The 27,913-nt window shown below is 38.6% G+C and overlaps 4 protein-coding genes across 8 annotated transcripts; all 4 read left to right on the top strand.

Annotated features, from left to right (window-relative positions):
- The first annotated feature begins 255 nt into the window (after positions 1-255).
- LOC113125493 (capZ-interacting protein) lies at positions 256-15,919 on the top strand. Of its 5 annotated transcripts, none has more exons than XM_026298983.1 (5): positions 256-412; positions 9,628-9,708; positions 13,126-13,194; positions 14,100-14,312; positions 15,038-15,919. In XM_026298983.1, the coding sequence occupies exons 1-5, from the start codon at positions 407-409 to the stop codon at positions 15,455-15,457; spliced, it is 789 nt and encodes a 262-aa protein (XP_026154768.1). In that variant the 5' UTR covers positions 256-406; the 3' UTR covers positions 15,458-15,919. The 5 variants fall into 5 exon arrangements, with proteins under 5 accessions (XP_026154768.1, XP_026154770.1, XP_026154769.1 ...); XM_026298985.1 differs by having other exon boundaries at positions 14,145-14,312; XM_026298984.1 differs by having other exon boundaries at positions 258-412; positions 9,631-9,708.
- Positions 15,920-16,929: 1,010 nt separating this feature from the next.
- On the top strand, positions 16,930-20,681 carry c15h3orf52 (chromosome 15 C3orf52 homolog). The gene is made up of 7 exons (XM_026299029.2): positions 16,930-17,222; positions 17,574-17,648; positions 17,849-17,935; positions 18,186-18,318; positions 18,876-19,018; positions 19,393-19,463; positions 19,565-20,681. The coding sequence occupies exons 1-7, from the start codon at positions 17,205-17,207 to the stop codon at positions 19,743-19,745; spliced, it is 708 nt and encodes a 235-aa protein (XP_026154814.1). The 5' UTR covers positions 16,930-17,204; the 3' UTR covers positions 19,746-20,681.
- Positions 20,682-24,102: 3,421 nt separating this feature from the next.
- guca1c (guanylate cyclase activator 1C) lies at positions 24,103-26,007 on the top strand. The gene is made up of 4 exons (XM_026316618.1): positions 24,103-24,297; positions 24,868-25,017; positions 25,461-25,548; positions 25,801-26,007. Exons 1-4 carry the CDS (start codon positions 24,103-24,105, stop codon positions 25,935-25,937), a joined length of 570 nt encoding a protein of 189 aa, XP_026172403.1. The 3' UTR covers positions 25,938-26,007.
- A 1,144-nt stretch (positions 26,008-27,151) lies between these two features.
- Positions 27,152-27,808, top strand: thrsp (thyroid hormone responsive). The gene has a single exon (XM_026316632.1). The coding sequence runs from the start codon at positions 27,231-27,233 to the stop codon at positions 27,648-27,650; it is 420 nt and encodes a 139-aa protein (XP_026172417.1). The 5' UTR covers positions 27,152-27,230; the 3' UTR covers positions 27,651-27,808.
- The last annotated feature ends 105 nt before the right edge of the window (positions 27,809-27,913 follow it).

A 27,913-nucleotide genomic window follows, 5' to 3' on the forward strand; every position in this document is an offset into this window, starting at 1 on the left:
GGGTCACATGTTTTATTTTAAAGGTCTTTAGCAGAAGTAGGATCTGCTGGAGCCTATCCCAGCTCTTTTTGGGTGAAAGGCAAGGGTACACCCTGGACAGGTCACCAGTCCATCACAGGGCCTACTTACATTAGATAAATCTCCAAATATCCTATGTTTTATTTTGAAGGTCTTTAGCAGAAGTAGGATCTTTTAACCTGGTTCACTTGACTGCGTTTTGGGAGCCAAAGTTGTCCACTCCTCCTCCTTGTCCATGAGGCAGATTTGGCTCCAGATATAAACACGGAGCTCCTCTCTGTCCCCTGTGCGCTCACCAGTCTCCTCCAAGCGGCAGGCAGTTTGCGCCCACAGGCCGAAAAACAGAAAAAGCGACCAGGAGGAGACGATCTCTGGCATATTGCCCAGGATGGAGGTAACAACTTTATGACTGAGCAGAGTTTTCGGTCTTTCTTTAAAGCCACTTGAGCAGATGTTTTTAACATTTAATGTGGGCTTGTGCAGCCATAGTGTGGTTGGAATTAAAACCTTACATCATGGTGACTTTATAGTATTTCAATGCTCCGTGTTATTACTGTTATATTTCTGGAGTCCCAGGGTCTGTCTGTGCAGCTATTTAACAAACAAGGAAAGTTTGCTGATTCAATAATTTGTCAGAATAACTAGGCCTGTGGAACATTTTATGCAAATGTAGTTCTGCTGATTACTCACTATGTGGTAGGGGTAGTTTGTTATGTTCCTTATAGTATTGACTTGGCCTTTACTGTGAGATCGCATGTGGTATATTATTATATGACATAATTATATCTTATTATATGTTACATATAAGAGACTAGATACAAGTGATGTTTCTGTGATGTAACTCTAAGGATCACTGTCCTTCAGTCTTCTGCTGTTTTTGACACACACAGGCCACAGTATAAATATACACCAAAAGCATCAGTCTTCTGCTTTCGTATGTGTGAGCTTTATTCTGTAGGATTTTGGTAACAACTACAAAACAGGTGACTTGAAGCTGACAGCACATCTGTCATGAGCCACTGTGCACTGTGATAAATATCTGGAATAAAGTACTCACTATACTTTACTATAATTTGACATTTTGCTTCCTTGTTTTTTGATTCTCAGCAGTTTGCTGACAAACCTTTTCCTTTTTTGCCTTTTCCTCTGAAATGGTCCTTTCCTTACTTGTACTGAAAAATGTAAGAATATGCTTCTTTATGATATAGGAGGCCCCTCCCCTCATGTGCTCACAAGTTTGTGACTTTCCTTCTGCAAAATAAACTGTTCCCTCAGACCTAACTTCATTCTAGAGTATTTAACATATTTAATGTCATGTGGCGAAAAGGAAGCGAAACACCCAATTTTTTCCCACAGCATGTGAGGGAGCACATTAATGCACCACAGCACAACTCTCGACTCTCATACTGACGCCTGTCCAGGTTGGATTTAAGACCTATTTCTTCTTTCCCTGTTATCTAACCCCAATTCAAGCTTTTTTGTTTACTGAGAACCAGTAAACAATTTCACACCTTGAGGTTTCAGGTGTCAGATGGTAGCTAGTGGGAATTGGAGGCCATCATGTGCTGCAGCCTTACTTTAATGGCACTTTATTTTTGCATTTTGCATTTTGCCTGAAGCACCTGTAAGTAGGTGGTAAATTGGCCCAAAAAGTCAGCCTCACATTCATCCAAAATGCTTCAGCTTTGCACTTTAATGGCATCACACATTAGTAATGTTGTGTGTTTCAACAGTGATTTACTGCCTCTACCAAGCCTTAGGAGAAACTATTCTTTGTTTCCTGTTTTGCAATGATGAGCTATTAAATAGAAAAACTGGAGATTTTGTGCATTCACTTCTGTGTATAAGTATGTGTGTCTGAGTGGGTGCCAGCACCTGAGGATTTGCGCTGTATGTGTGAGTTGGACTGTGGAGTGGAGCAGAGTGGCTTTCCTTTGATGGAAAAACAACACCACAGCTAGGGGAGTGTGTATTTGGGATTGCCTTGCCAACCATATGGTGTGCACATTTATTATGTAATCCATAGTAAAGAGACCAATAACATCAGTCCGTACCAGCTAGACTTATACTAATGAGGTAGTCTGTTTGCTTTACGACCATGTCACACCACTTGCACTAGAACCAGCCTGTAGTGTCAGGAATAAACAGTAGCATCCTTTAAGGCTTTTGTATGATTGTGACTGAGTCAAGTATACACTGATATTATATTTGAGGCCTATAAGGACTGAATGTTATCAGTGGCAGCTGTAGTCTGAGGTGTTTGCTGAGGCTGTACTTTAAGCTTTATGTATTTCAGTTTCAGGGTGAATGGTTCACTCTGTCCTAAACACAAAACAGACACCCAACTGACCATGAAGCCCAGTGGAATGTAAAGCATCAGCATCAAGAAAAGCCTGCGAAACTGCAGCCTGTTGTCTGAGTCACCATGTTATGGTTGAACCTCTGTTCAGGTCACATGGTACAGTGGAGTATAATGTGTAGAAATATTTCCTGATTTTACAGCTTATACAGTAAAGTCCTGTCATTAAAGGGCTTCTGAGCCATAATAAGATGAGTTCAATGGGAAGCACATAGTGATGGTAGCACAAACCACAAGCAAGTTGTATGACTTCACTGATCCTTCTTGTTACATTTTTTAATATCTTGCAAAATGTCTCATGGGCAAAAAAATTGCAAAATCTGTTGGAAAACAGAAGCAGGCAGAAGGAAGTGTTTGGTTTCTTTCTGCAAAATCTTCAGATTTCCCTATGGTTTGGTTTGCTGTTTGTTTTCACAAACACTGAAAACTAGAAGGCATTGCAGGCAAAATGACCCTTAGTCTGTCTGACATAGTTTGCACCTAATATTTTATCTGCGCCCAAATGAGGATGTGAATGCAGACCGAAAGGAGGGAGATGATAATGCTGTTTAGCACCTTTTGTGTTGTATATGGACAGCAATGAATGTGCAAGACTAAAACATGATGTGCAGTTGGTGTTAACAGTGTAAGTTTCAAAACATTTAAAACAAGGCTTTGCAAATTTTGTGGAGGTTTGACTCACTGGAGGATACTTGCCCCTTTACAACCAATCAAATGGTTCATAAAGCCCCATAATCCCCTGCTTCAGCTGTGCTTTATTGCAGAGTAGTTGTTCTTTTCTTAAATAGTGTCATTAGTTGCTGCCATTACAGGCTTAAAAGCCATACATGAGGTGTGCTTTTTTCTGAGCCTTGTTATCAGGGATGGGTTTGTGTCAGATCCTGTGAGTGTCAGTCCAAAGTAGTGCATGGGGCACAGAGATAGCCCTGGTGGGAACTACAGAGTAGATAGTGAGGAGGACACTATGAGCTGAACAAGGAAAACACACATGCTGTTTCATTTCAAGTAAGTTATGTCACAAATAGATAGATATAGACTGGGGAATTCAATGAAACATGACAGTACCCCAGTCCCAGCTTAGTTATTGCAGACAACAAAAGACAGTATGTGTTGCTGCCATCAAAGCTGGTTAGATCTGAGCAGTTCAGAGAGGCAGCCTGTGTCTATGAAATCTGCAGTGTCAAGCATGTTGAATTTTGAAGTATGAAGTCTAGAAAGATCAGATATTTATTTGGAGAAGTTTGAGCCAGTCAGAGGAAGTGGAAACCACAAAGAATAACAGTATTGTCATGAGTATATCTCACTTTCAAATCTCCCTACAGAACAGTTAACCCATAATGTTTGCACCTCCTCAGCCACCCTCTACTAAAATTGGCATCTAGCCCTGTCCTTTATTTCCTTTTTTGGCAGGAAGGAGTGCAAACACAGAAAGTGCTGCAAACAGCATGGACTTGTATTTTCTCGAAGTCTAGTTTTGATTTTTTTTTTTTACTTAAGGCAGATGACTGTCACAACCTAATGTATATTGTAAATACTTCTGATTTCCTCATTTGTGTCTCATCATTTAATGTTATGAGATATTACTTCAGTGAAAATGGGGAGAAATATTGAGATTTTTACCTTTTTGTGCTTCGAAGGCAGCTGCATTCTGAGCTTGATATATACACATAATTTTTTTAAAAGGGCCAGGTCTATGATAGATGAGAAAAAAATCTAATTAGCATGCTGCTGGCTGAAACCAAGAGAAAGGACTCTGAAAGACTGAAGACCTACTCCACAATCTCATTGGAGAGGCTTGGAAACGAGATATAACGTGTGGGATACTGATCATTTTGCTCTTTGAGTTTGAGTATTGCTTTGTACTTTTTGTTCATGCCATTTATATCTACAGTGATAACAGATACTGCCCTCTGTATGATAGTTTTTAAATGTATCTACTTTATATACTGCTGGGTGTCTTTATCTGCAACAAACATATCCATCATATATGTAAGCTCTTATTCTGAAAAGTACCAGGTTACATGAAGTGTTAAAGTGCACTTAATCACCTTGCACTACTGAAATTATTCCCAACACCACTCCTGTGTGAAGAGTATGACATTCAACATGTGTCACTCAACCTTTCCATAATACAGCAGAAGATGTGATCAGTGTCCCTTGTTGCAACTCTCTGAAGGAACTGCATTACACTGGGAAAGGGCTTGAATATAGTCATGTCATGTCTGTGCTACTCAGCTCTAATGTCAGCCATGATCCAATGGGCAGATGGTTTTTGTCCTTGTGATTTCTGGATTAGACTGGATGGGAATCTCAGAGCTCCATGTAGAACAGATGCTCATAATAGAGTTTTCTTGTTGAGGTTCCAACATTTGGAGAAAGTACACTCTGTTGTGAGCTGTTTACATTTTATGACATCGTTTCCTACTCCTCATTGACTCTCCATTACTCCGCCTTCTCATTGCTCAACAGCTCTGATTAGCTTTAACTGATGGCTGTAGTTATTGTACTGAGATATCTCAGAGCATTCTGTGAAAAGGCCTGACTCTCTCATCTTTTCTCATATCGTCATAATTATTCAAACTGCAGTTTAAATAGCATATCTCAAGGGCTTCTTCTGATCTGAACTCATTTGCTGTTGTGTTTATCACACTTAAGAAATAGACATTTTGCTTTTCTGACTAACTTTCCACAGCTTTCTGTTCTCAGGCCATCAAGACTGATGTTCCTTTTTTTGTATGCTAATTTGATTTTATATTTGTTTCTTCACCTGTAGTATTAGTTTGTGTCTGTGTTACCTCCCATTAGGTAACAGCAGCAATGACTTGTAGATCAGTGTGTCCATTTACCATCTCACTGATGCCCTTTGTAGTGCACGTCAACACACATGGCGCATGAGAAAAAGGACAAGCATGGTGCCAGTAAGGGTGGTGGAAAAGTGAGATATTCAGATGAGGTGTAGTCCAAAAACACATCATGTTTTCCTGGAAAGCCAGTGAATGAGAAGGTGCCTGTCTGCTCTCTTACCACCTAACAAGTGTAGGCAGAATGGAACTGCTCACTGTGGTGATTTTCCCCCTGGCAGAACACACTGACTTGAGAAAACAAAGTCTGCAGACAAACTGAAGCCATTACGATTGGTGAGCTTATTGAACAAGATCATGTTGAACAGCTGTACCTTGGTGGGCTTTATTTATCTTCACTTTCAAAGATTTTCACTGTGCAGAGCTCACCAGCAAGAGCTTATGAGGATTGAGAGAAAAGCTGACAATTATTCCTAGAGAAGGGTTAAAGATTCTGAGCCAGATATCATCTTTATCAGCTGTGGATTACATGGTCTGTTGCTCTCTGACAGTCACTGTTACTACATATCAAACAGATATGTTACTGAGACCAGCATCATGTGCCTCGTCCCTGCCTCTGGAAATAGGAACGTCAGGAACAGTCAATAGCAGGCTTTGTGTGATCTGTTTGTATCGTGTGTTCTCTTTCCACATCTACCAGTCACACAGTAGACCTCGTGTCTTCCTCCAGACCCTTAAAATTAAAACGCTGGCTAGGATTAACCTTTACTCATTTAAACACAGCTCAGGAAGGATGAACACACTTTTTTCACAACACTCACTTAACATTCACACACACACACACAGATAACGGCAGTGTCTCTGTCGAGCATTCTCAGGTTTGGTCATGTGCACTGTCAGCCATGTTGAAAATCATCAGGTTTTTAGCAATAGCAGCTGATTATCTTTTTAAACAGTGCTATTCAGTAGGATTGAGTAAAGGGGTTTCATAAGAAGATAGAAATTTGCGTATCTATTCAAAGATATCCATGTGATATTCTTTATTGTGACGATTACAAATGAATGAGCAGGAGTGCTTTATGATGGTATTTGCTTTACAGTAGTGTGTCTGCAAGTCAGTCTCCTTTTTGACACCGGCGCTACACTGTGTTTGTACACACAGATAATTAAGTCAAGCCAGTTTTATTTATATAACTCAGTATCACAAATCACATTTGCCTCAGGGGCTACACCGTGTACAGCATGCAACCCCCTCTCAAAAATACTTTACTCATTAGTGAGGAAAAATGGAAGAACTGAAGAAATGTTTTGGGCGTGAAAAACCAACCTAAGAACAGATGTGCATAGGCATACTGTTTATATACTGCAGAGAAAACTAAGTATAGCCTGTGAATTTAACACTACCATATTTTCTTAGCTGCTTTGGGGATTTAACCTTACAAATTGTTTTATTCATGACACAAGTAACTATTTTCTAGACCCCTTGAGTTCCCTTGTATGACAGCTCTGCTACAAGCATGAATAGACTTTTTGTCATGCTATTGAATAGGAGTGTGTAAAGTCTGTGCGGTACATGTAACATATAAATGAGCGGTTTGCTGTGATTTCAAAGTTCAGAAATAGTTTGTTTCTTTTTAGCATCGACCCAGGCTCATTTTTGGAAAACATCAATCACATGGGTAAGGCACTCCTTTAAGAAGCTTTTTTTATCGTTTCCTTGTTTAGACATGCTCAATTGCACTGTATGGCAGATTACAGTATGTTTCAGATGTGGTCTAACATATCCGGGGACATTCTCTCTTAGGAGCTGAGGGGTTACAGAGCAGAGCTGTGATCCAGGCTGCCTGCACAGCTTTGGGGCTTTTTCCCAGGCTTATAGCCCCAGAAATAGAGTTGTTCATCTCTCTTCTGCAGTGGTCCAAAGTTTCCCACTCTTCCACAGAACTTGGGGTCCCAGTTGAGTTAAACATGCACAATACTGATAACTGACTAGGGACCTTGTATCATTCATTGAAACAATGTGTCTCTTCTGTCATCAGAATGAAACAGAAATCATTTAATAGAGAAGAAAAAGATGTTTGCTTTGACATTTTCAGTTAAACAGGGATGCTGTTGTAAGTTTAATGCTCATAGTACATTTGTTTGACATTTTGCTTTAAAAAAATGTAAAACTGCCTATATACTGTATGCATGGTCAGTGTAGTTTAAATCAGGGAGGTATTTGCATTGAGTCTGTATGAATTCAGCTCATTAAAGATACGGGTTCACTTGGAAGAGATGCACAGAAACATATTAATGGATCTGAAATGACATCTTCTCAAACCAGAAAGTTGTTGAATAAACACTACTGAGCCTTTTGAATCTTCATGTACTGCTTATGTTTAAGTCATTTTTGCAAGTTTCTGTTATATTATCAAAATATAGAAAATATATAATCTTGCTGAAAATGGCTGCGTTTCATTCCCTAAACTAGCAGTAAAAGTACACAGGTCACCCTCAACATATGCCTAGAAATGTTTATTTTAAGTTAAATAAAGCACAACAAAAACTGGAGAAAAAACCTTGATTTTGTTCACCCAAAACATCTGAATAATGATTTAAACAAAGCCCCATTTCCTTTATTTGCACTGTTGTAATTTGAGTTTGTGCTCTGAAGGAAGCATTTGCTTTTAAAATGACAGGAAAGAGTTAAACAATTAGAGTTGCACAATAATTGTGTGGAGGGTGGGTGGTCCCTGGTGATTACTATTTATCATGGATGAGAAAAGAGAGCTCAGGAAAAGGTTTAGGATGTGGATTAGGACACAGAGGCAGTGAAGACATGCATGTACAGAGGCACAGCGGGGCTGGCTGATGCTGTAATACGTTTGGGTGGAGGGAGGAAGGTGGTGAGGTCATGTCGAGAACAAGGGGAAAAAGAAAAATAAAGCATGTGATTAAAATGTGGAATGTGTGTGTCTGTGAAGCTTGGGATATCCATGTTTCCATGACTCAAACTGTGCACAGAGGGAGGGAACTAAGAGTACACACCCAGGAAATGTGACAGAATTGGCAGCTGTGAGAGACATGAACTTTTTAGTGGTCAATAAAAGTAAGATGGAAATTAGATGTAGTATGAAAGTCAGAATGAGAAAGTGAGGCACACCACAGGCAGTGACTGTACAATGCAAATCATTAAATGGTGACATGATGCATGAGGATCTGCCCAGCTCTGGCACAGCTCAGGCTGTAAACAAATGCCTCGACCCATTCACATGCCAAATACTAGGCAAAAAATGACTAGAACCTGAAAATTATACTAATACTGGAGTGTTGTTTTTAAGGTTTAGGTTCATGCACATTCCAGCCTGCAGCCATCAGCCAACTTATCACTGAGGCCACAGATATGTGGAGTGAGTTAATGGTCATCAAAGAGCAGCGTGGAGGAGGGAACCTTAGCAATCAGCTTGGGAATGGTGGGAGAGACAGAAAGTAAAGGAGCCAAGACGTGATAAGTGTGAGGCTGCATGACATGTCCCTCATGTCACAGTCTGCAGTATGATGTTGAACAGCTGTGGAGAGAGGGGCTCACTTCCTGTCTCCAAACCCACAAAGTTTAGTTTTTAGCAGGAGACGAGACAAGTTCATCCAAGGACAGTGCTGAATCTGACACAGTGGTCAACTGGTGGTCATCCAACTAGGTTTTTTGCATTTGTTTTTGTTTGCTCTCTGCTCTGTTTCTCAACATGTCTGTGTTTTCCTGTTGAGAACAAGGAAGTGAAAGATTTTCTTTATCTACTAACAGCAAGTCACTTCTCTTTTTGATGTCATTCTGCATTTGTATTTCATCTAACAGGGCCAAGACAATCCATGAATAAGTTACATCTTAATATTCAGTTAAACTGCCACATGCTATTTCCAGGTTTACACTTACAGGAGGAAAAACATACAAAATACCAGATGTGACATGGGGAAAAACTTACTATTAGTAACATATTTACACAATCAGTTTGGTTAGTATAATTTTGCTGTAGCCAGGTGGTCAATAATTTTTTTTTGTTATATTTTAAAATACCTCTCTACAAATTAATTCAGCCCACAATATGTTTTGTTTTTGAGGATGTGGTTTTATATTCCGTCTTGCAGTATCAACACAAAGAGGTCAAGGTGGTGATGTCAGGGAGCATGTTTAGCGTGCAAGGACAACAGCAAAGATGTCATCAACTTAGGATACATATGCAGTACACTTCATGTTTGTTATTTGTTTTTGGAATTGTATGTGATTTCACTGGGCATTTGGGAGATTTGCATGATGAAAATGTAATGTTATGCAAAGAACCCTAAAATCTCCAATATGTTCACTAGTTATGTCCTCACCTTACTGAAGGCACTACACAGTTTTTAAAAGTGACAGTCTGTCATTAATATAAATTGTTTTCAGGTATTTTATTGAATGTTTTTCTTTTCCAGAAGGATTCTCCATCCAAGCCATCTGTAGCTGAGCTGGCTGGAAAGTTCAAAATTCTACCAATATCTGGCTCAAATGGCCAGGTAATGTATTTCTATCTTATATATTACAGTATCCATATACAAATGTAAATATTGTATGTTTTGATGCTTTGAAAGTCAGAATGCAAATTCTGTTGATGGTTTATTTTCACACTTAAATACAGTAGCTGGTGAACACACCACACATTCATTTGTAGTTGCCATACCAGAGAAGACTTCCATGTTCCCTAAAGTGGCAATGTCACAAAGATGGGAATGAAGAGACAGATTTGTGTAATTTTTGCTCTTTCACTTATCTATGTGCTACATATTTGGGTTCTTGACTAAGGGATGTCCCCAGAAAACATACATAGCTGTTTACTGTACATTTTCGTAGCAACCTTGTTATGGCTCTTTGTGCGGCTGTCAGACTTACAGTTTTTTTTTTTTTTTGGCCTAAAACACAAGTAAAGTGCTGTTGTTTTTCTTCCAGTAAAAGTATCTTACAATCCAACTGCATTTTGCCGTACATCAAAAGGGCAAAAATGTGTATGTCACAAGCTTATACTTGTACTTTTTAATATATCCTATTTAGACTTAGTCTTTAAGGTATGAAGGAGCTTGATCATGAAGGGATTTGTATGTGAGAAGAAGGATTTTAAATTCTATTCTGTATTTTACAGGGAGCCAATGAAGAGAAGCTAATATAGGAGAAATATGATCTCTTTTGCTAGTTCCTGTCAGGACTATGGCTGCAGCATTCTGGATTAACTGGAGGCTTTTTATGGAGATACTGGGACATCCAGATAGTAACGAGTTACAGTAATCTAGCCTTGAGGTAACAAATGCATGGACTAGTTTTTATGCGTCATTTTGAGACAGGATGTTCCTAATTTTGGCAATGTTGCAGAAGTGAAAGAAGACAGTTCTAGAGATTTGTTTTATGTGTGTGTTAAAGGACATGTCCTGGTCAAAAATAACTCCAAGGTTTTTCACAGTATTGCTGGAGGCCATCTACAGTAGCAATAATTTTAGAAAAGTTATTTCTGAGGTTATTTCTGTTTTCTGTGAATTTAAAAGTAGAAATTTACTGGTCATCCAGGCCTTTATGTCAGTTAAACATGCTTGAAGTCTGGTTAACTGGTTTGTGTTAACAGGTTTAATAGATAGATATAACTGAGTGTCATCTGCATAGCAGTGGTAATTAATAGAGTGCTTCCTAATAACACTGCCTAAAGGAAGCATGTACAGGGTGAACAGAATTGGTCCTAGCACAGGACCTTGTGGAACTCCATAAGTAACTTTTGTGCGCGTGGAAGGTTCATCATGGACATAAACAAACTGGAATCTGTCCGATAAATAGGATTGGAACCATTTCAATGCTGTTCCTCTGATACCAGTCACATGCTCCAATCTGTGTAATAAGATGTTGTGGTCAATAGTGTCGAATGCAGCACTAAGGTCTAGGAGGACAAGTATAGAAACAAGTCCATTATCTGAGGCTAAGAGAAGATCGTTGGTGACTTTTAACAGTGCTGTTTCTGTACTATGGTGTGCTCTAAATCCTGATTGAAAATCTTCAAATAGTTAATTCCTGTGTAAGTGGTCTGATAGCTGCTTAGCAACAGCTTTTTCTAGGATTCTAAGAGACACATTGATGATTTAGATGAAGCAACTACTGATGTAAATTCAGAGAGATCTATGGGAGAGAAGCAGTCTAAACATAACTGAGGTCCTACAGATGATTCAAGAGCTACTGTAGTAGAAGATTAATTTATTGCAGCTATAGGAAGCATCTGCTGAATTTTATCTCTAATAGTTGTGATTTTATTTGTAAAGAAACTCATAAATTCATCACTGCTGAGAGCTAAGGGAACACTGGGCTCAACAGAGCTGTGACTTTTTGTCAGCCTGGCTACAGTGCTGAAAAGAAACCTGGGATTGTTCTTATTTTCCTCTATTAGTGATGAATAGTATGCAGTTCTGGCTTCACAGAGAGCTTTTTTATATGTTAATAGACTGTTTTTCCAGGCAACAAACAATTCCTCTAAATTTGTGAAACGCCACTTCCTTTCCAGCCTTCGTGATTCCTGCTACAAATATGTGAACTGTACCATGGAGCTAATCTCGTCTGATTCACTAACTTCTTTTTCAAGGGGCCACAGTATCAAGCATTTCACGCAGTGATGCTACAGCACTGTCAACAATATGATCAATTTGGTAGGGAGTGGGATTGAGGCAGCTGCCCTCCACTGTGCTGGCACATGGCATAGATGTAAATAAAGATGGAATCATTTTCTTAAATTTATAAACAGCTTTGTCAGATAAACATCTGCTGTAGTGGAATTTTCTTCTGAATGCTGCATGATCCATCATCTTAAATTCAAAAGTTATTAAAGAATGATCTGACAAAACAGGATTTTGGGGAAAAACCATTAAATGTTCAATTTCGATGCCATAGGTCAGAAGAAGATCAAGGGTGTGATTTAAACAGTGGGTGGGTTTATTAACATGAGTGAAACCAATTGAATCTAATATAGAATTAAATGCAATGCTGAGGCTGTTATTTTCAACATCTACATGAATGTTAAAATCTCCCACTATAATGACTTTATCTGATCTAAGCACTAAATCAGACAGGAAGTCAGGGAATTCAGTTATAAACTCTGAGTAAGGGACAGGTGGACGGTACAAAATGACAAGTAGAACTGGTTTTTGTGTTTTCCAGTTTGGATGTGAGAGACTAAGAGTGAGGCTCTCAAATGAGTTATAATTGTTCTGAGGATGAAAGTTTAATAATAAGTTTGAGTGGAAGATTGCAGCTACTCCTCCACCTCGACCTGTGCTTCGAGGAACATGACAATTTTTATGACTGAGGGGGGTTGATTCATTCAGACTGACATATTCATCCTGCTGTAGCCAGGTTTCAGTAAGATAAAGTAGGTCAATTTGGTGATCAGTTATCAAATCATTTACTAACAGAGATTTAGATGAAAGAGACCTGATATTTAATAATCCACATCTGACTGTTCTGTTTTTCTGTTCAATAAGAGGAGTGGTCTTAATTTTTATTAGTTTATTATTATGAATAACTCCTCTTCTGTTAACATCTGATTTATATGTTTGAGGGGCAGACACAATCTCTATGTGGTTTGGGGGGGGTGACAGCTCTAAGGAAACTGCAGAGAGGCGTTTTAGACTGAGTCTCTGCGTCCCGGTCCCCACTCTGGATTGTCAAACTTTAGGTTGGCTAATAAATTTGGTCAAATTTCTAGAGGTGGGTTTCCCCAGAAAGTGGCCCAATTGTCTATGAAGCCCACATCGTTTGCTGGACACCACCTAGACAGCCAGAGACGGAACGACGACATGCGGCTAAACATGTCATCGCTGGTCAGATTGGGGAGGAGTCCAGAGAAAATTAAAAGGGTGATGGTTTTGTGAATTTGTCTTTTTATTAACTCTGACATTGTTATCTTGCAGAAAACTGCTGTCTTCCCAAATGCCTTAAAAAACAAGATGAAGAACTCACCCATCTTTGAAAAACTGCAGGTTGGTGCATCTTGCAGCATTTGACTATTTGGTGAAGTAAAATGGAAACAAAACCACTCCTAACTTCACCAACAATGTGTTACTGTGGGATGTAGCCTGTAGCCAGGAGTTTGTATAGTCAGGAGATTGAGATACTTAAGGCGTTACTGCCACCCACTGTTCAGTTTGTACTGGTGTGTGAGCTGCGTGCATGCTGAGTAAAAACACGAAGAAGGACTTGTTCCTGATGCCACAATCGGCTCCGATTAATGAGCTAATGGGATCATGGGCCACCCAGCCTCTGGTGAAGCTCTGCCTCACCACCGTCACTATCTAATTATCAGTTCACACGGCGAGCAGCCATGGGACAAAAGGGCTGCCGCTTCTCCCTCTTCCTCTACTCTCCAGTGCAGGTAGGACACTTGGCTCTAAGTTTGAACAGTGGTTGGGGGATAACTCAAGATTTTATATTAGTTAGTTCCCAGTTTGAATATAACGAGTGCTCCAACACTAAAAAGGGGATTGCAGGACACACTCCTGGAAGCAGGAAGGTGACAGGGACTTGCAGAACAATGTCTTCTAGTTTAACATTTCCAGGCAAATGTAAACACTTTAAGAAGCAATAATGTTTACTTTGTGACTAAAAATACAACTAATTTCAAAATTATATACTTCCTCTTTTTTTTTAAAAAAAGACATTGTTTAATCTTTCTTCTTAATCGTTAGATTTAAATCTCCCACTGAAGTCAACCATGTTTTGAAATGAACCTGGTTCACTCTGGTTTATGGTCAAGTTTTACTCATCTTAGGTTTTCTGTATTTAGGTTTTAACAAGCTTTAGTTTGTATAAATGTAGTTTTATTAAAACGTAGTGCATATAAGCTACTTTAGAGTCAAGGCTTTAGGATCTTCCCATCCCACTGCAGGCAAATCTTGCTCTATCACCCACTGTTCTGCTGCCCCCACCCAAGAGTGCTGAGGTCAAGCAGCAGCCAGCACCGTTGTCGCCCAACATGCCCTGCGGCACACTGAGCCCCCTGAGCCCCACCCTGCATCCCTCACAGCTGTCTGGTGAGGAAGAGGATCCTATCAGTTTCGACAGCCCTCCTGAAGGTGCCCGCCTTCCAAGCATCAACAAGGTAAATGTAAAGACTGATATAAAACTGCATGTTACTTTGGCAATATTAAGTTAGGGATGTTTGTTACAACATCTCCTTACAATACAATTGGACCAGAATTATATTATTACTACTGTAAGTATCATGTTGTAAAGCAGACTTTCAAAAAGCTGAAATTCATCCCAGTTCATCATTTTTTGTGATCACAGATCATTTGTAGGCGTTTTAGGCTTCTTCCATTTCATATATTTGTGTGGGCTTTTGCTCGTTAGTTCTGAGTCACTAAATGATGAGCAGAGAGCTCCTGTCACACTGAGGACCCTGCAGCGTTTCTCATGCTATTCGCTGAGTGAGCTGAGTGACGTCAGAGCTGAACACATGGTCTGCATCCCTGTTTCTCAGTGGGTGTTCTGCGTCCTCTGTTTAAGCAGGCCACGGATAAGCTGGAGCAAGATGCTGTTGTAGTGCATGAGTGCTGCTGCAAGGGGGATTGAAAATGTAATCCCTTTAGCCTAGCTAGAGTCCCTAGGTACCATTTTGTGCAGTACTCTTGCACGCATGATGATTAGACTTTGACAGTTACCAGAAATCATTTAGTCATACAAAGGTTGAGTATTAATTCCTCCCTCTTTTAAATACCAGAAACTTCCATTGTCTTAGATCTAAATTGTCTTTGTTGTTTAAAAATAATGTTTAAAGATACAATTTAAATTTCCTGCTGGCATTTCTTCATCTTTTCAACACAGACTCGTGCACGATTATCATTCAAGAGGCGCCCGCCCACCAGACAGCACAGGAGGTCAGCTGGAGAGGAGGCTGGAGCCTCATGTGAACTGTACAGCCCGGAAGAAAATGGGGACCAGGACGAGATTTTTGACAGTCCAGCAGAAGAAGTTAAATACAGCCAACTGTGCAGTCTGGAAGAAGCTGAAGACAAAGACAGGGACTGTGAAAAGACAGAGGACGAGTTAATAATCAGTGCCCAAGACAAAATGGGAGATCCAGAGGAGGAGCAGGCACAAACCCAGAGCACAGAGGCTTTGGAGGAGGAGCAGCAGAATTCAGAGTCTTGCCCTGTGGAGCAGACGGGGAGCAATGTTAAGACAGAAGAGGACCTGGGGGAGATGCCTCAGGAGGCACACCAAAGAGGGAATGACGGGGTGTGAGCTGTGAATGTTTACATTAAGGAGAAAACAAATATATGAATAAGTTATTCATTCTTTACTTACGATATTTCTTTGAACAATACTCATCAGAAAGAGTTTCTGTTTAAATTCATTGGTACCTGCTCTGTTTTACGTACCTCTGCACAACTTCTCCATGCCGTCTATAGAACAGGTCAATAAACACTGGAGCATTATGAGTAACACCAGGTTCTGCACACGAAAATAAGCATCAGTCGATCCATGATCAGGAGAAATTTCCTTTATGTTTTATCAAGTCTGCTTGACCACACTCATGTTTTTATGGCAAACAGATTCTTTCTTCTTTGCTGATATTTAACATAGGTCAAAAACATTGATTAGAGCAATTTCTAAGTCCCTGTCACATATATGTTAGCAGATGTTCTGACATTATACCAAATTATTAATAAACTGCTTTCTTCTTTTATTAAAAAGCAAAACATATGTTTGTTGTAATATTTGGGTTGACAGGATCATTATGAGTCAAAAACAGACCGGAAATATCTTAATTCAGTACATTTGTTGCTTTGTGTCATATCAGGCAGTGCTGAATGTGCTGGAAAGTTGTCAGTCACCTGAGGTTGGAAAGGCCAAGTTCTGTAGTTAGAGGGTGTTAATGATGGTAAGGGACGGCACTTTCCAAATGTAGGTTTGAAAGCACCCACACTGATGATGTCAGCTATTCTTCCTCATATGAACTCTACTCAGGGCTGAGACACAGGTCCAATGCAAAAAGAGCCTTAAAAACCGATCTCCAGACAATATTCTGTGAAACATTAGAATATTAAAATATCGATTTATCTCTGTACATGATCTTGTCTTTATAGGACACTGCCTGTTCCTGTGCCTTACAACAGGCAGCTTATGTATTTGAGCCACTATATGTCGCCATCTGCTGTCATTAATCATTAAGTGACTGCAGAATTGCAAAACGTAAAATGTGACATTAATGTAGCTGTAATGTGTAGCTTATTTTAAATACAAACAAACAAACAAAACTCATAAGCCAGTTTCCTTATTAACTGTCTCAGTGAGACAGCAGCAGGTGATATTTCAAAGTCACGTGTTTACAGCAGAATTTGAACATATAAACACCTTCAGTTCAACAAAATGCTTTAAAAAAATATCAATATGAAAAGTAAATTAGGTTCAGTCCATTTAATTAGGCACTACACCGGCACTAAGTAACCATCCTTTGGTCAAATATATGTAGAAAATGATAAAACCCTTAAGACCTGGGTGGTGGGTGGTGGGGGCTGAGTCATGTGGAGGACATGCTCCAAATAACTTTAAAACCAACGAGAAAACGTGTTTACAACCACGTTTCCGAGCAGTATGTAATGTCATAACGCGTACTGACAGTAAGGCTGGTGATACACAGCAGTCAAAGCCACAGTGGCGTCATGTTGCTGTGCTGTAATATCCAGCCTTTCCTTCCTCGCTTTCTTAACGCGGCACCGCCTCATGACGTGGGCAGCACTGAAACTTGGACAGTCACCTGGCTGCTTGTAGACGGACGTCCAGGGGGAGAATCTCATGGATTCGCGCTGAAAAAGACAGAAACTTTTATGAGGAGCTGTCCGGTATAAAGTGTGAAAGGTAACCAGCTGTTTCTGCCAAGTTGCTGACTTTTTGATCCGCAGCTGGGACGTCTTCGTCACTAGAAATAGAAGGTACTTCCGGTTTGATCCCAGCAGGTTATAAAAATACTAACTCCAAGGAAAGCAGCATGGACATTGAGCTGCAGGTGAGTTCATCAGCAAAATGAATCACTGTGATAATGAACAGAAGCTCGTTATGTCTCTATAGTGCTGCTGTGTTTACAGTTAACATTTGAGCTGAAATCAATAATCAGTCAATGCACAGAACATCAGCACCTATTTTGATTTATTACTAAATCATTTTAAATCTAAATATTTTCCTTGTCTTATTTGAAGTTAAAGTATAAATCTTTGGCTTTGGACTGTTTCATAGACAAAACTTAGAATTGCTTAATCAATAAAATGCTTAAGAGATGAATTGATAAGTCACAGCTCTATGAAACATCAGTCATCATCATTTTGTGTGGAACATGGTGTTTTGGATTTCATACTAACAGGCAGCAGGTAACAGAGATGGTGTGAACTACAGGCCTGTGGAAGAAACAGAGAGAGATTGGTTGGTTTCCACACAGGTGAGTATTCATCGGGGCTGTGCTCCTCTTTATTTGACATTCAGAGAAGAGCAACACTATAGCACATACTTTCTGTTTAACATGAAGTTTTCATTTAAAAGACAGAAGAGGAGCTCCCTTCCACTTCAATATGTGTCAGTCATGGACAAACTAGTGGTCTTTCAGTGATATTCACCTCATGGGCATTTTTGTTTCGACAGAATGCTGGCAATAATGGGGAGATGATGCCTTCTGGCAATGAAGCAGTATCTCAGAAGAATCTGCAAAATACACACATTCCTCAGGAGGTATGAAAGATTGTTGTTGTTTTTTGGACATTTCCCTTCTAAATGTGCCATAAAGGAAGTGTAACTTTTGTTATTAAATATGATCTCACAGTTATTTTCCCATTCAACCCATGATCACCAGAAAGGGCAGTGCAGCTATAAATATATTCAATTAAAGTAACTGTCTCTGCTCAAAATCTATTTCAGTGTGAGACTTGCCTGGCATTACTGTAGTCATAGCTTCACAATATGATTTGATTGTTTTTTTTAGAATAGCACCCTGTGCAGGATAAAGAGAGATCTGAATGAAGTTGTCTTCTGGAAAGTCAAAGTGTGGATGATCATCATCATCAGCTTCTTAGTCATTCTTGCAGTGATATTCATTTCTGTGTGTGTGTGCTCAGGTAAGGTTTTATGATGAGTGGTTTTGCGATTAAATGTGTTTCTGAGAGTGACGTACTGGTTGTGATGTCCCGCAAGAAGCACCAGATAGAAACACTTTTTGTTAATCATTCGGCCCTGATCAAGACCATGTAATGTCAAAACTCGTTGGCATACTTACAATATGCCCGATGAGATAGAGGCTTTTTATACAATCCTTGCTCCATTCTAGGGAGTCTGAAGATTTTTGTCTTTTTTACCTCTATGGTTTGGTTCATTTTCAAAAGCACCTACATAAATTTTTTTTGAGATATAGGCAGTATTACAAGTGCAAGACTTATGTCTTAACTTTAACGATTTATTTAGATTAAAGCCATTGTTGTCATTATTGTTGTCATTACTGTCAGCTAAAGGCCAAAGTGAAAGTTAATATTCAATGCTTATGCATGAGTAATTCATGCAGTGAACCTGTAGACGATTTCAGATTTATAAAAGTGCAAATCTAATGATACGTTTGTTATGCAAAAAATTGTACAATTTCAATACAGGACTAACTTTAACAGTGTGTCTCTTTGAGCAGCAGTCCATGAGGATGAGGAGGAGAAGTTTGACCCTTCATTGCCTGCAGTTGCTCAGTATTTTAATGGGAGCTTCCAACTGGCCTTTGAACAGAAACTTGTCACCCTTTCCTCCAGTGAAAGCCAAGCTGACCTTCAAAAAACGGTTTGGCCAATTTTGACCTGGATTTCAATTAATGCACAATTACTCTAGGCTAACTTTAACCACATTACATACAGTAATCACATTTCACACTGCAGCCTTATTTGGTTTTATTTAGAATGTAGCTCTTACTGAAAGTAAAAACTGTATATTATAAAGATATAAAATCCATCACTTCCAAGTCAAATACCTCTAAACAATAAAGGAAATGAAACCCAGTTCATAGCTACTTTTACAGCTGAATATCATCTGCAGCCGGTCCCTCCCTGTGTAAAGAGTTTAAATTAAAAGCCTTCATCTTGTAGTGAAATGAAAGTAAGAAGTATCTGCCAAGCCTTTTCACTCTGTGCTTGCATATTTCAAACTCCCCCACCCAGCTGGCTGACCTCTACAGATCCTCCCCTGCCTTAGCACAATACTTCTCCAAAGCTGAGATATATGGTTTCAGGTAAACATACATCATCTCATCTGCATGAAGCCACTGGCTCTAATCTTTTGCCTTGTAGGCATTTTACAAGATACAAATGTTTTGTTTTACTCTCTCAACAGGAACGGTTCAGTTGACTACCGGCTGACATTCCTCATACCTGAAGCTCATCAGGATCAGCTGAGGAAATTTACTCTGAGCAGGGAAGTGGTGTACAACGTGTTCAGACAGTTTCTATATGACCAGGAGCAAGACAAGTCTGGGCAAATGTACATTGATCCAGTTTCCCTTATCATGATATGAAGACAGTGATGACAGATGTTCATGGACTGGGAAACCGGTGTATCCTGCTTTCTTTGTCTTTTCAAAGAACTGGTCATCAAACACTAAACCGTCTACAGTAATGCTGTTGGTAGCATATGACTTCCCAGACTTCTACATTATTTTCCCATGAGTCCATAAGCATTTTGCATATGATGTATTGTTACCACAGAATGCCATGTAGCCAGTCACACACACATTATGTTTGTTGGTTTGCATGTGATCATATGGATGATTTGGTTGTCTGTGTAATAAGCTTTTAAGACTATTATTGAAATCAATCAACAGTGTGGGACCTGTCATGTAAAAATAACATCTACCTACAGTCAAATTTTTTTATTTATTTATTTTTTATTATGTAAGAACCATTTTTTCATGTTGCATTTGAAAGTTTATTGTGTACTACTGTGCCTTGTTTAACTTCAAATTTATATTGTGAGAGTACTGGTATACTTGTGAATGCTTTCATTGACCCTGATCACTGTAATTTTATGCATAATCATTTGCCGATTGTGTGTGTGTGTTTTTAATAGAAATACAATTGTTTATATTTTCATAACCGTGCCTTTAATTTGGTTTGGGTAATTTGCAAACTGAATCTGTAAAACGGTCTAAATACATTTGCAAAGATACCAAGAAACATTTTAGGAATATTGGCTTTAGATAGCTGTGTAGGAAAATTACGCTGCTGGAACAATCATTTATAAGAGAAGCTGTTTAAAGCTTATATTCTATATAAAACATTTGTTAATGGAATATATCACTAAACACATAGCATTTTGAAGTTTAGTTTTACAAATACAGCATGACCCTGTTATATTCTTTGTGGATAAACAGTAGAGAGAGTACATGTCCCACATACAACAGCTACAGTGTCTTCTGTTTTTTTTCTTTCCCACGATCTCTGCTGCTCTGTTTACAAAGAGCCATCAGGAATTTACATTACCATCTTCCCCTTAAGCAGTAGCAGGCTGTTGCAGTTAATAGCACAGGTGATGCATGACACGTTTATCAAGAAGCACAGTGTCAGTATGTCAGGTTGCAGACTGTTTCCTGGCAGTCAACCAGTCTACATGTCTGTCCTCTAATAAGATTACACCTGTGATTAATGTTTGTGCCAAATTTCCTGGTCAACAGTTCTTTCACCAGATGGTAATAATTAGTCCTCACTTCAGCTGGTTGCATCCGACAAGAATTCATTAAAAGAGTTGAAGCTGGAGCCAGCTTCTCTTATTTGTGAGGGCATTCTGATGGTGGAACTGTGCTACATTAAAGTCAGGTGGATGATAATGGTTTGATCAAAATAATCATGTTAGGTAAAATGTGTAACACCAGCTTAGCTAAACTTTGGTCATTTGAACATTGTTCTTTGTGTTCCTTCATCTGAGTCAGTAAAATTAACATATGCAGTTGTATGTACAAATGTGTATGTAGTTGCCATGCAATTGATACTTGAACATATATATTTTTGGGGTTTGTATAGGCACACACTCATATTAAAGACAACTTGACCTCACAACCAGGATATTGGCTATTTGGAAAATACATGGTTAGAACAGTTTAAAAAGGGTATATAAGGATATCTGATACAAATTTTTAATAATACTGTGTAAGAAAGAAAACATTTTTTCCTGTGCCACATTCTTTTAATGAAGAGGGAAATATATTAGCACATACAGTTTACTGATGTCCTTGCATGACTGTCACATGCTGGTCAAAAGTTCAGGAGTGCACTTGTGGGATCCAAGAGATTTCAACAGCTTATTACTGTACATAAAACCAAATCATACCACCTGCTCTTTGAACCCCTCTAATATTTCAAAATGTTAGGATCAGCAAGATTAGAGCTGCACATATCTGTTTAGACAGGGTTTATTGATTCAGACTGGACCACATTAGTTGACTTAAGCTCATTTTGCTTTATTTAGACTTAGGGAGGGTATTTTGTACAATTGTTTATCTCTGATCTGCTAAAATAAACACTTCTTAATCTGTTGGCAGCTAGTAGAGATCATACGACATGGCACAAGCCAGCAGCATGGATCCTGATTATGATAAACTAGCAGATACTAGCTACCTATGCTTTCTGTAGCATAGGTAGCTCTCATGGTCCATCTTCTCAATCCTATTTAGAGAATCGATAGCCAGCTTTAGCATAATAAACACTATTAGCTTTGATACCCTGGTTGAGTTAATCAGCACTCACTATTCATAAGCTTTTTTTATACTCATGATTCTCTCCTGTCATGCCTAGACACACTTGGGTCAGTTAAGGTCAATAGTGCTGGTTAAACAAGGATTTATCCATTGTGAGATGTTTGACATTCTTATACTCATCTTCTTTGTATAGACTTTTCTTTCTTAGCAGTAGTAGAAAAGTGTCAACCTGCAGCTTTTAAGTGTAATACCTTCTTTGCTTATCATTGAGAGAATAAACAACCCCCTCACTCCCCTGCATGTTACTGTCATATAAAAGATGTTAGAGTTGTTTCCAACTGGTGTTGACAAGTAAGCCTAAAAATACAGGTGAAATTTGTTTTGTGAATATTGGTGGCAAAATATAGTGATGATATATATTTTTTAATATTCAGTGGCAATTTGGAAACATTAGAAGCATTCAAATTTTATTTAAACCACTTGCTTCCTACTTTTGAGGTCAATTACAGTTTTGACTCGATCCATTTTTTGGACACTAATCAGATATAGGCCTATGTTACAAACAACTACTGTATTTATAAGAGGGTACAGTATCCTTCTGAATAGATTGATGAAGCTTATCAGAAGGCCTTGGAGAGACCTAGAGAATTGTTATTGAAACAAGAAATCAAATAAAGGAAACTTTCCTGTGTTTTTACATCCAGTTTTTCAACTTTGTCAGGCAGAATTAAATCTATAATTCTGAAGCATATTTTGATATCTGATGACAAGGATGGCTCTCTGTTTAGACATCCACCTCTTTTTTTATATAAGAGAGGTGCAAATTTAACAGACATTAGTTTCTGCAGATTTGAAAAGTCATTTAAAAAGTAAAACAATTTAAATTCCAGTGTTATTCATGTGTGCAGTCTAATAAATGTAGACATCTCTAGTCAGGACAGATTTTCAACTGTGCCACTAGTGGAGTGATTTATATGTTGCAGTGCCCATGTGGATTATTATATGTGGGAAAAACAAAATGTCAGTTTAAGATCCACATTTCTGAACATAAAAGTGCTATTAGAAGAAAGGATGTAACCTCTCCTCTAGTAAAACGGTTTGAGAATGTAGTCATACAGTGAGTCATTCATTTCCAAGGCACTGAAAAAGTTTCCCTCAAGGCAGGGTGGAAATCTGGACCTTCTTCTTTTGAAACGAGAAGCATAGTGGATACATACATTGAATACTGTCTCTAAATGAAGAGTTGGATTTGAAATATTTTCTCATTGATTAAGTGTCTTGATGGTGGTTTTATTTGTAATTTTGGTTTGTATTTGTTTCAGCCACAAGAGGGAGCTATGATAGGTAAATCAGGAAGGTGTGTTTGATTGTTAGGATATGTCATTATCCAATAGGATGCCTTGTGAGAGTGTATATAGTGTTTTTCACAAGCTGTCCTTGTTTAACCCCTGATGAAGACAGTAGCTAAAACACTGGGCTTTTAACATGCTTTTGGAATAAAGAAGAAAGCTGAAATAAGTCTGTGTATAAGCCTCTCTCCTTCCTTTTGATGAATGGTTGTCCATGGCAATTTTATTTATCTAGGACACCTCATTATAGGCAATACACTTTACCATCAAGTGCATACAGAAACAATTTAAATTAAAACTAATGAAGAATACAAGAACAGTCACTCTACCCAACCTACAAGACCAGGTAATTAAAATAATGGTAGTTATAAAAAAATATTACAGTAAATGGAAATTCAAACTGTAAAACAGAACAGAAGATGAAAGGGAAAATAGATACTGGAATAGAAATATAAGGGGGAAAAAAATCAAAGTGCAACTTTGTCCCCAAGCTCCATGGCAGATTTTGAAGTTCAAGGCTAAGGTCACCACTCATCAGAAAATTTATTTCTCTTAGAGTTTGGACCTCAAGGAACTTAGTTGCACCCAATCCCCCTGGATATTAGCAGCCAACCACTCAGAGCATGTAATGTCCTGAGGCTCCAGAAAGAATTCTCCAGTTATCCCATTAAAGGGTTATCTCTTCTTTTGGCTGTTAAGAGTCAAGACTTAAAGATTAAGGCGGATGTTGCATGAGGAAGAGACTTCAGTGCTGGTAGTACTCTATGAACACATCAACCTCACCACCAGCTCCCTGCAGGACTCTGGACAAAAGTTGCATTTCTGGAGGTATAATGGGTGCCCATGGATCCAACTTGGATGATATACTGGAGGAGGACATGCACCACTGGTACACTAAATTCATGAGGGAGTCTCCTTCTGGGCTCATGACGCTTTTTGAGCTCAAGACAATGCTTGAAATGAATGGCATGACAAAGGAGGCCAACAGCTATGTGGACCAAGTCTTCTTTACCTTTGACATGGATGGGGTATGATGACAGTGAAACACATTTTTTTTCCCTCTGAATGCAGAACAAAGTGCAACTCCTTCTAAAAATGTTAATAGTGATTGGTCAGGCAACTGAAGAGAGTTTGTTTACAGACACCTTGTTGAATAAATCAGGTCAGTGCTTTAGTTTTAGAAAACATTCAGGTGGAGGAGGTTTGCTGTATTTTCTCAAATGGTTTTATATAGAGTGTTTTAAACATGTTTTAAAAGGAGTAATCAGAGATTAGACTTCATAAGAAACATCAGAACATTTTAAGATGGATAAATAGACATAAAACTCTGCTCTTCACAGCTTCATACAAAAGGTCATATATAAAAGCGTATGTTACAATTACATTGTAATACCATATTGAAAATACTTGCAGTGGTTTTATCAGAGTTATATTACCCCTATATTCCTCACATATACTGATAAAATGCTAAATGACAAAATAATAAATAACCATTTTATACATCTTAATTGAAATAATAAATTGGTTTTGATGCCCCAGCACAAGCAGAGAGATATATAGGCCTTCCCCTAACTGTATTTTTATATCTTCTTTTGCAGGATGGCTATTTAGACTTTGTTGAATACATTGCAGCAATAAGTTTATTACTGAAAGGAGAAGTAAACCAGAAACTAAAGTGGTATTTCAAGCTTTTTGATCAAGATGGAAATGGGAAAATTGACAAAGAGGAACTAGAGACTATATTTAAGGTACAGCATATTTTGTTTGTTTGTTCATTTCTGTGTCACAGTCCACTGTCTCTACTCTGAAACAGCTGAAATTGATCTATCTAGCCATGATCTACACATGACACCTAAATTTAAATCTGACCTTGCCTACTACCTGTTACCCTACAGATTACAAGATGTCTTTTCACCTTGTCACAACGTATGAGCCACTTACTGCACAATGCACTACAATCTGTTCAGTCTTCAGTGTAATTGAGGCAGCCACCTATGTTATTTGTAGTATCAGTGGCAATTTCTATAATATCATTAGTAGGTGTAGTATAATTTTAAAGTATGATTAAGTCAATCTTTCTAGTTTCGACTACTAAGCAGCTGAATGAAATCAAGCACAGCAATATATTTAGTGTTTAGGCCTCTTATGTATCTAGTTAACTTGCAATTAATTGTGTAAATGCTTCTATCAGGCAATTCAAGATATCACCAGGAGTTACACCATCCCCCCAGAGGAGATTGTGACTCTTATATTTGAAAGAATTGATGTCAAAGGAGAAGGTAATGAATATCTTATTATAAATCATTTAAGGAACAATTTATGACTGAAATCTCCTGAATGTCTCCAGTTTGAGAAGCCAATAACATCCAGATGCTACTGATTTTCATAAATAGGAAATAATGTTAAACAATGTGATCAGGTTACGTTTGTGATATATATGTTGTCCATTTTAAATGCAAAGCATCATTATGATTATGAACACTAATTTTCTAAACAAACTAATATATGAGATATTGGTGTTGTGTTCTCAGGCGAGTTGACACTGGAGGAGTTCATCAGTGGAGCAAAAGAGCAACCTGACATAATGGAAATGCTCACCAAGATGATGGATCTTACCCACGTCTTGGAAATCATTGTTCGAGGTCAACAGAAGAAAGCTGTGAAGTAAACTGGTAAATAGGCTTGACTGTGTGAAATTCAGATCATTTCTGGTGGGTTTTCAGAATGTATGTGTTTGATGAAGGACCAAGTCCCACCTGGAACTGAATGAACTGACTGCAGTCCGATGTAGAAATGGTCTTGCTGTAAGTCACCCAAAAAAGATGGTACAAAACAAAGTGGATAAATTACGTGTCTTTGTAGATCTGTAATCTACAAAAATGAAAAACTGTTCCTTTGGCTGTTTTCATGCTGAAATCACATTTTCTATGTGATTAGTCCTGTAGTAGACAACTGCCTTTTAGTTTTAGTGATTTTTCTGACAAAACATTTTTATAGAAAGTATAATTGTCAGTTCCTATGCCAATCATCAGTATTTGGGGTGTTAAGTTCTTTTAGAAGGAAAAAACATACTTCACACTCAGATTAGCATATGTTAATTATTTTTTATCAATCAGACTGATGAATGCAGTTTATACACATGACCAGTGAATGAGCTGTCATCTTGTGATCACAGCTCAAATGATTCAACAAAGTGGATGTGCTGGACATGACACCGACTGAGGAAGTTTTTCTTTTCAGCTCCTGTATTTTCTTTATTGTGACTTTATAGTTCATGCTGTACGTCATGAAAATATTGAAATCATAGCTAATACTATGAGCACTTATGTTTAAAATCATAGACTGGTATTTTGTGTTCATGGCTGTGCTTGGTTTCCCTTCTGAGCTAGTCTGCTAGTCTCCAGACTTCATTTCAGTTTCTGCAGAAAATACCAGAGCTTGTCGCATATATGAAATAAACTTAGGATCAGCTGGGATTAAGTCGAGTGGAGAACCCGACCCAGAAAAAATGTTTGCTTTCATTTGAAAGCCAGCTGACCTTGGCTTAACACTAAAGTTCTTTAGTTTGGGTCAAAATCTGGCATCCCTCTGCTTTTGAACATCGGTGACTCAATATCAAACCATGTTATCTCTTTACACACTGAGGTCATTCAAACATAATGGTCTGCATGGTTAATGATTTAAAAGAGGTTCAATTTGCTGAACACCAGTCAGAAATAATTATAAACTCAGAGAAACTGCAGGTTGTGTAAATCAAATAAAGATAAGGCTTTGACTCCACATAGCACTCAAGACATTCCTAAATATATCGAATGATGCGGTTATGCAACTGCGCTGCTCAACCCACCTGCGCTCATCATATAAATTTGCCTGTATCTGCTCTCTTGGCCTTGCACTGCACACTGCTTCCTACTGTCTGACACCACAGCACAGGAACAGCTGACAACATCCAACTGGAACCATGCAGTCTGCCGAACCCAAACTCAACAAGAACAGCCTGCTCTTGGCTCTGAGACGATACAGCTCAGCTGTCGGTGAAATGGAGAAGACCATTCTCTTGCCTAGCCTGCTGCGAGATGTGCCCTCTAATGAGGTGTGGGACTGCGAAGCAGCAGAGGAGACCTGCAGAGACCTGTATGGCAACTATCTAATGCTCAAGGCCATAAGAAACACAGCAGAAAGCAGCCTGGTCCTCCTAGATGACCATAAGACCAAGAACAACACAGCACTTAACAAGACCCTAGAGCAACTTTTGGACACAGATCCTGAAGCCCTCTTCCACTTCCACCTGAGAGGACTGTTTTCTGTGACGAGCAACCTCACCAAGAAGACGCAGAGCCTCACTGAGAAATACATGGACATCATTGGAGTAGCTAATTAGTAAACATGTAAGATATGTGAACATCATACAAAGCATCTCATATTTGTAAAACTGCTGTATATGCACAGCCACTTGAACATTTCAAATGAATGAACAGATTACATTCAGAGACCCCATGTTTCTAAATTAACATATGGAATAAATGTGCATTGCCAACACCGATCATGTCAAGCAATTTTGTTACTCACAGTACTAAACCTTGAAAACTATGGTTTGGACATATAGCAACATATTGATTAATCACATGATCATGAAAAACAGAG

The sequence above is a fragment of the Mastacembelus armatus genome, chromosome 13 (assembly GCF_900324485.2).
Source record: "Mastacembelus armatus chromosome 13, fMasArm1.2, whole genome shotgun sequence".
NCBI classification, from domain to species: Eukaryota; Metazoa; Chordata; class Actinopteri; order Synbranchiformes; family Mastacembelidae; genus Mastacembelus; species Mastacembelus armatus.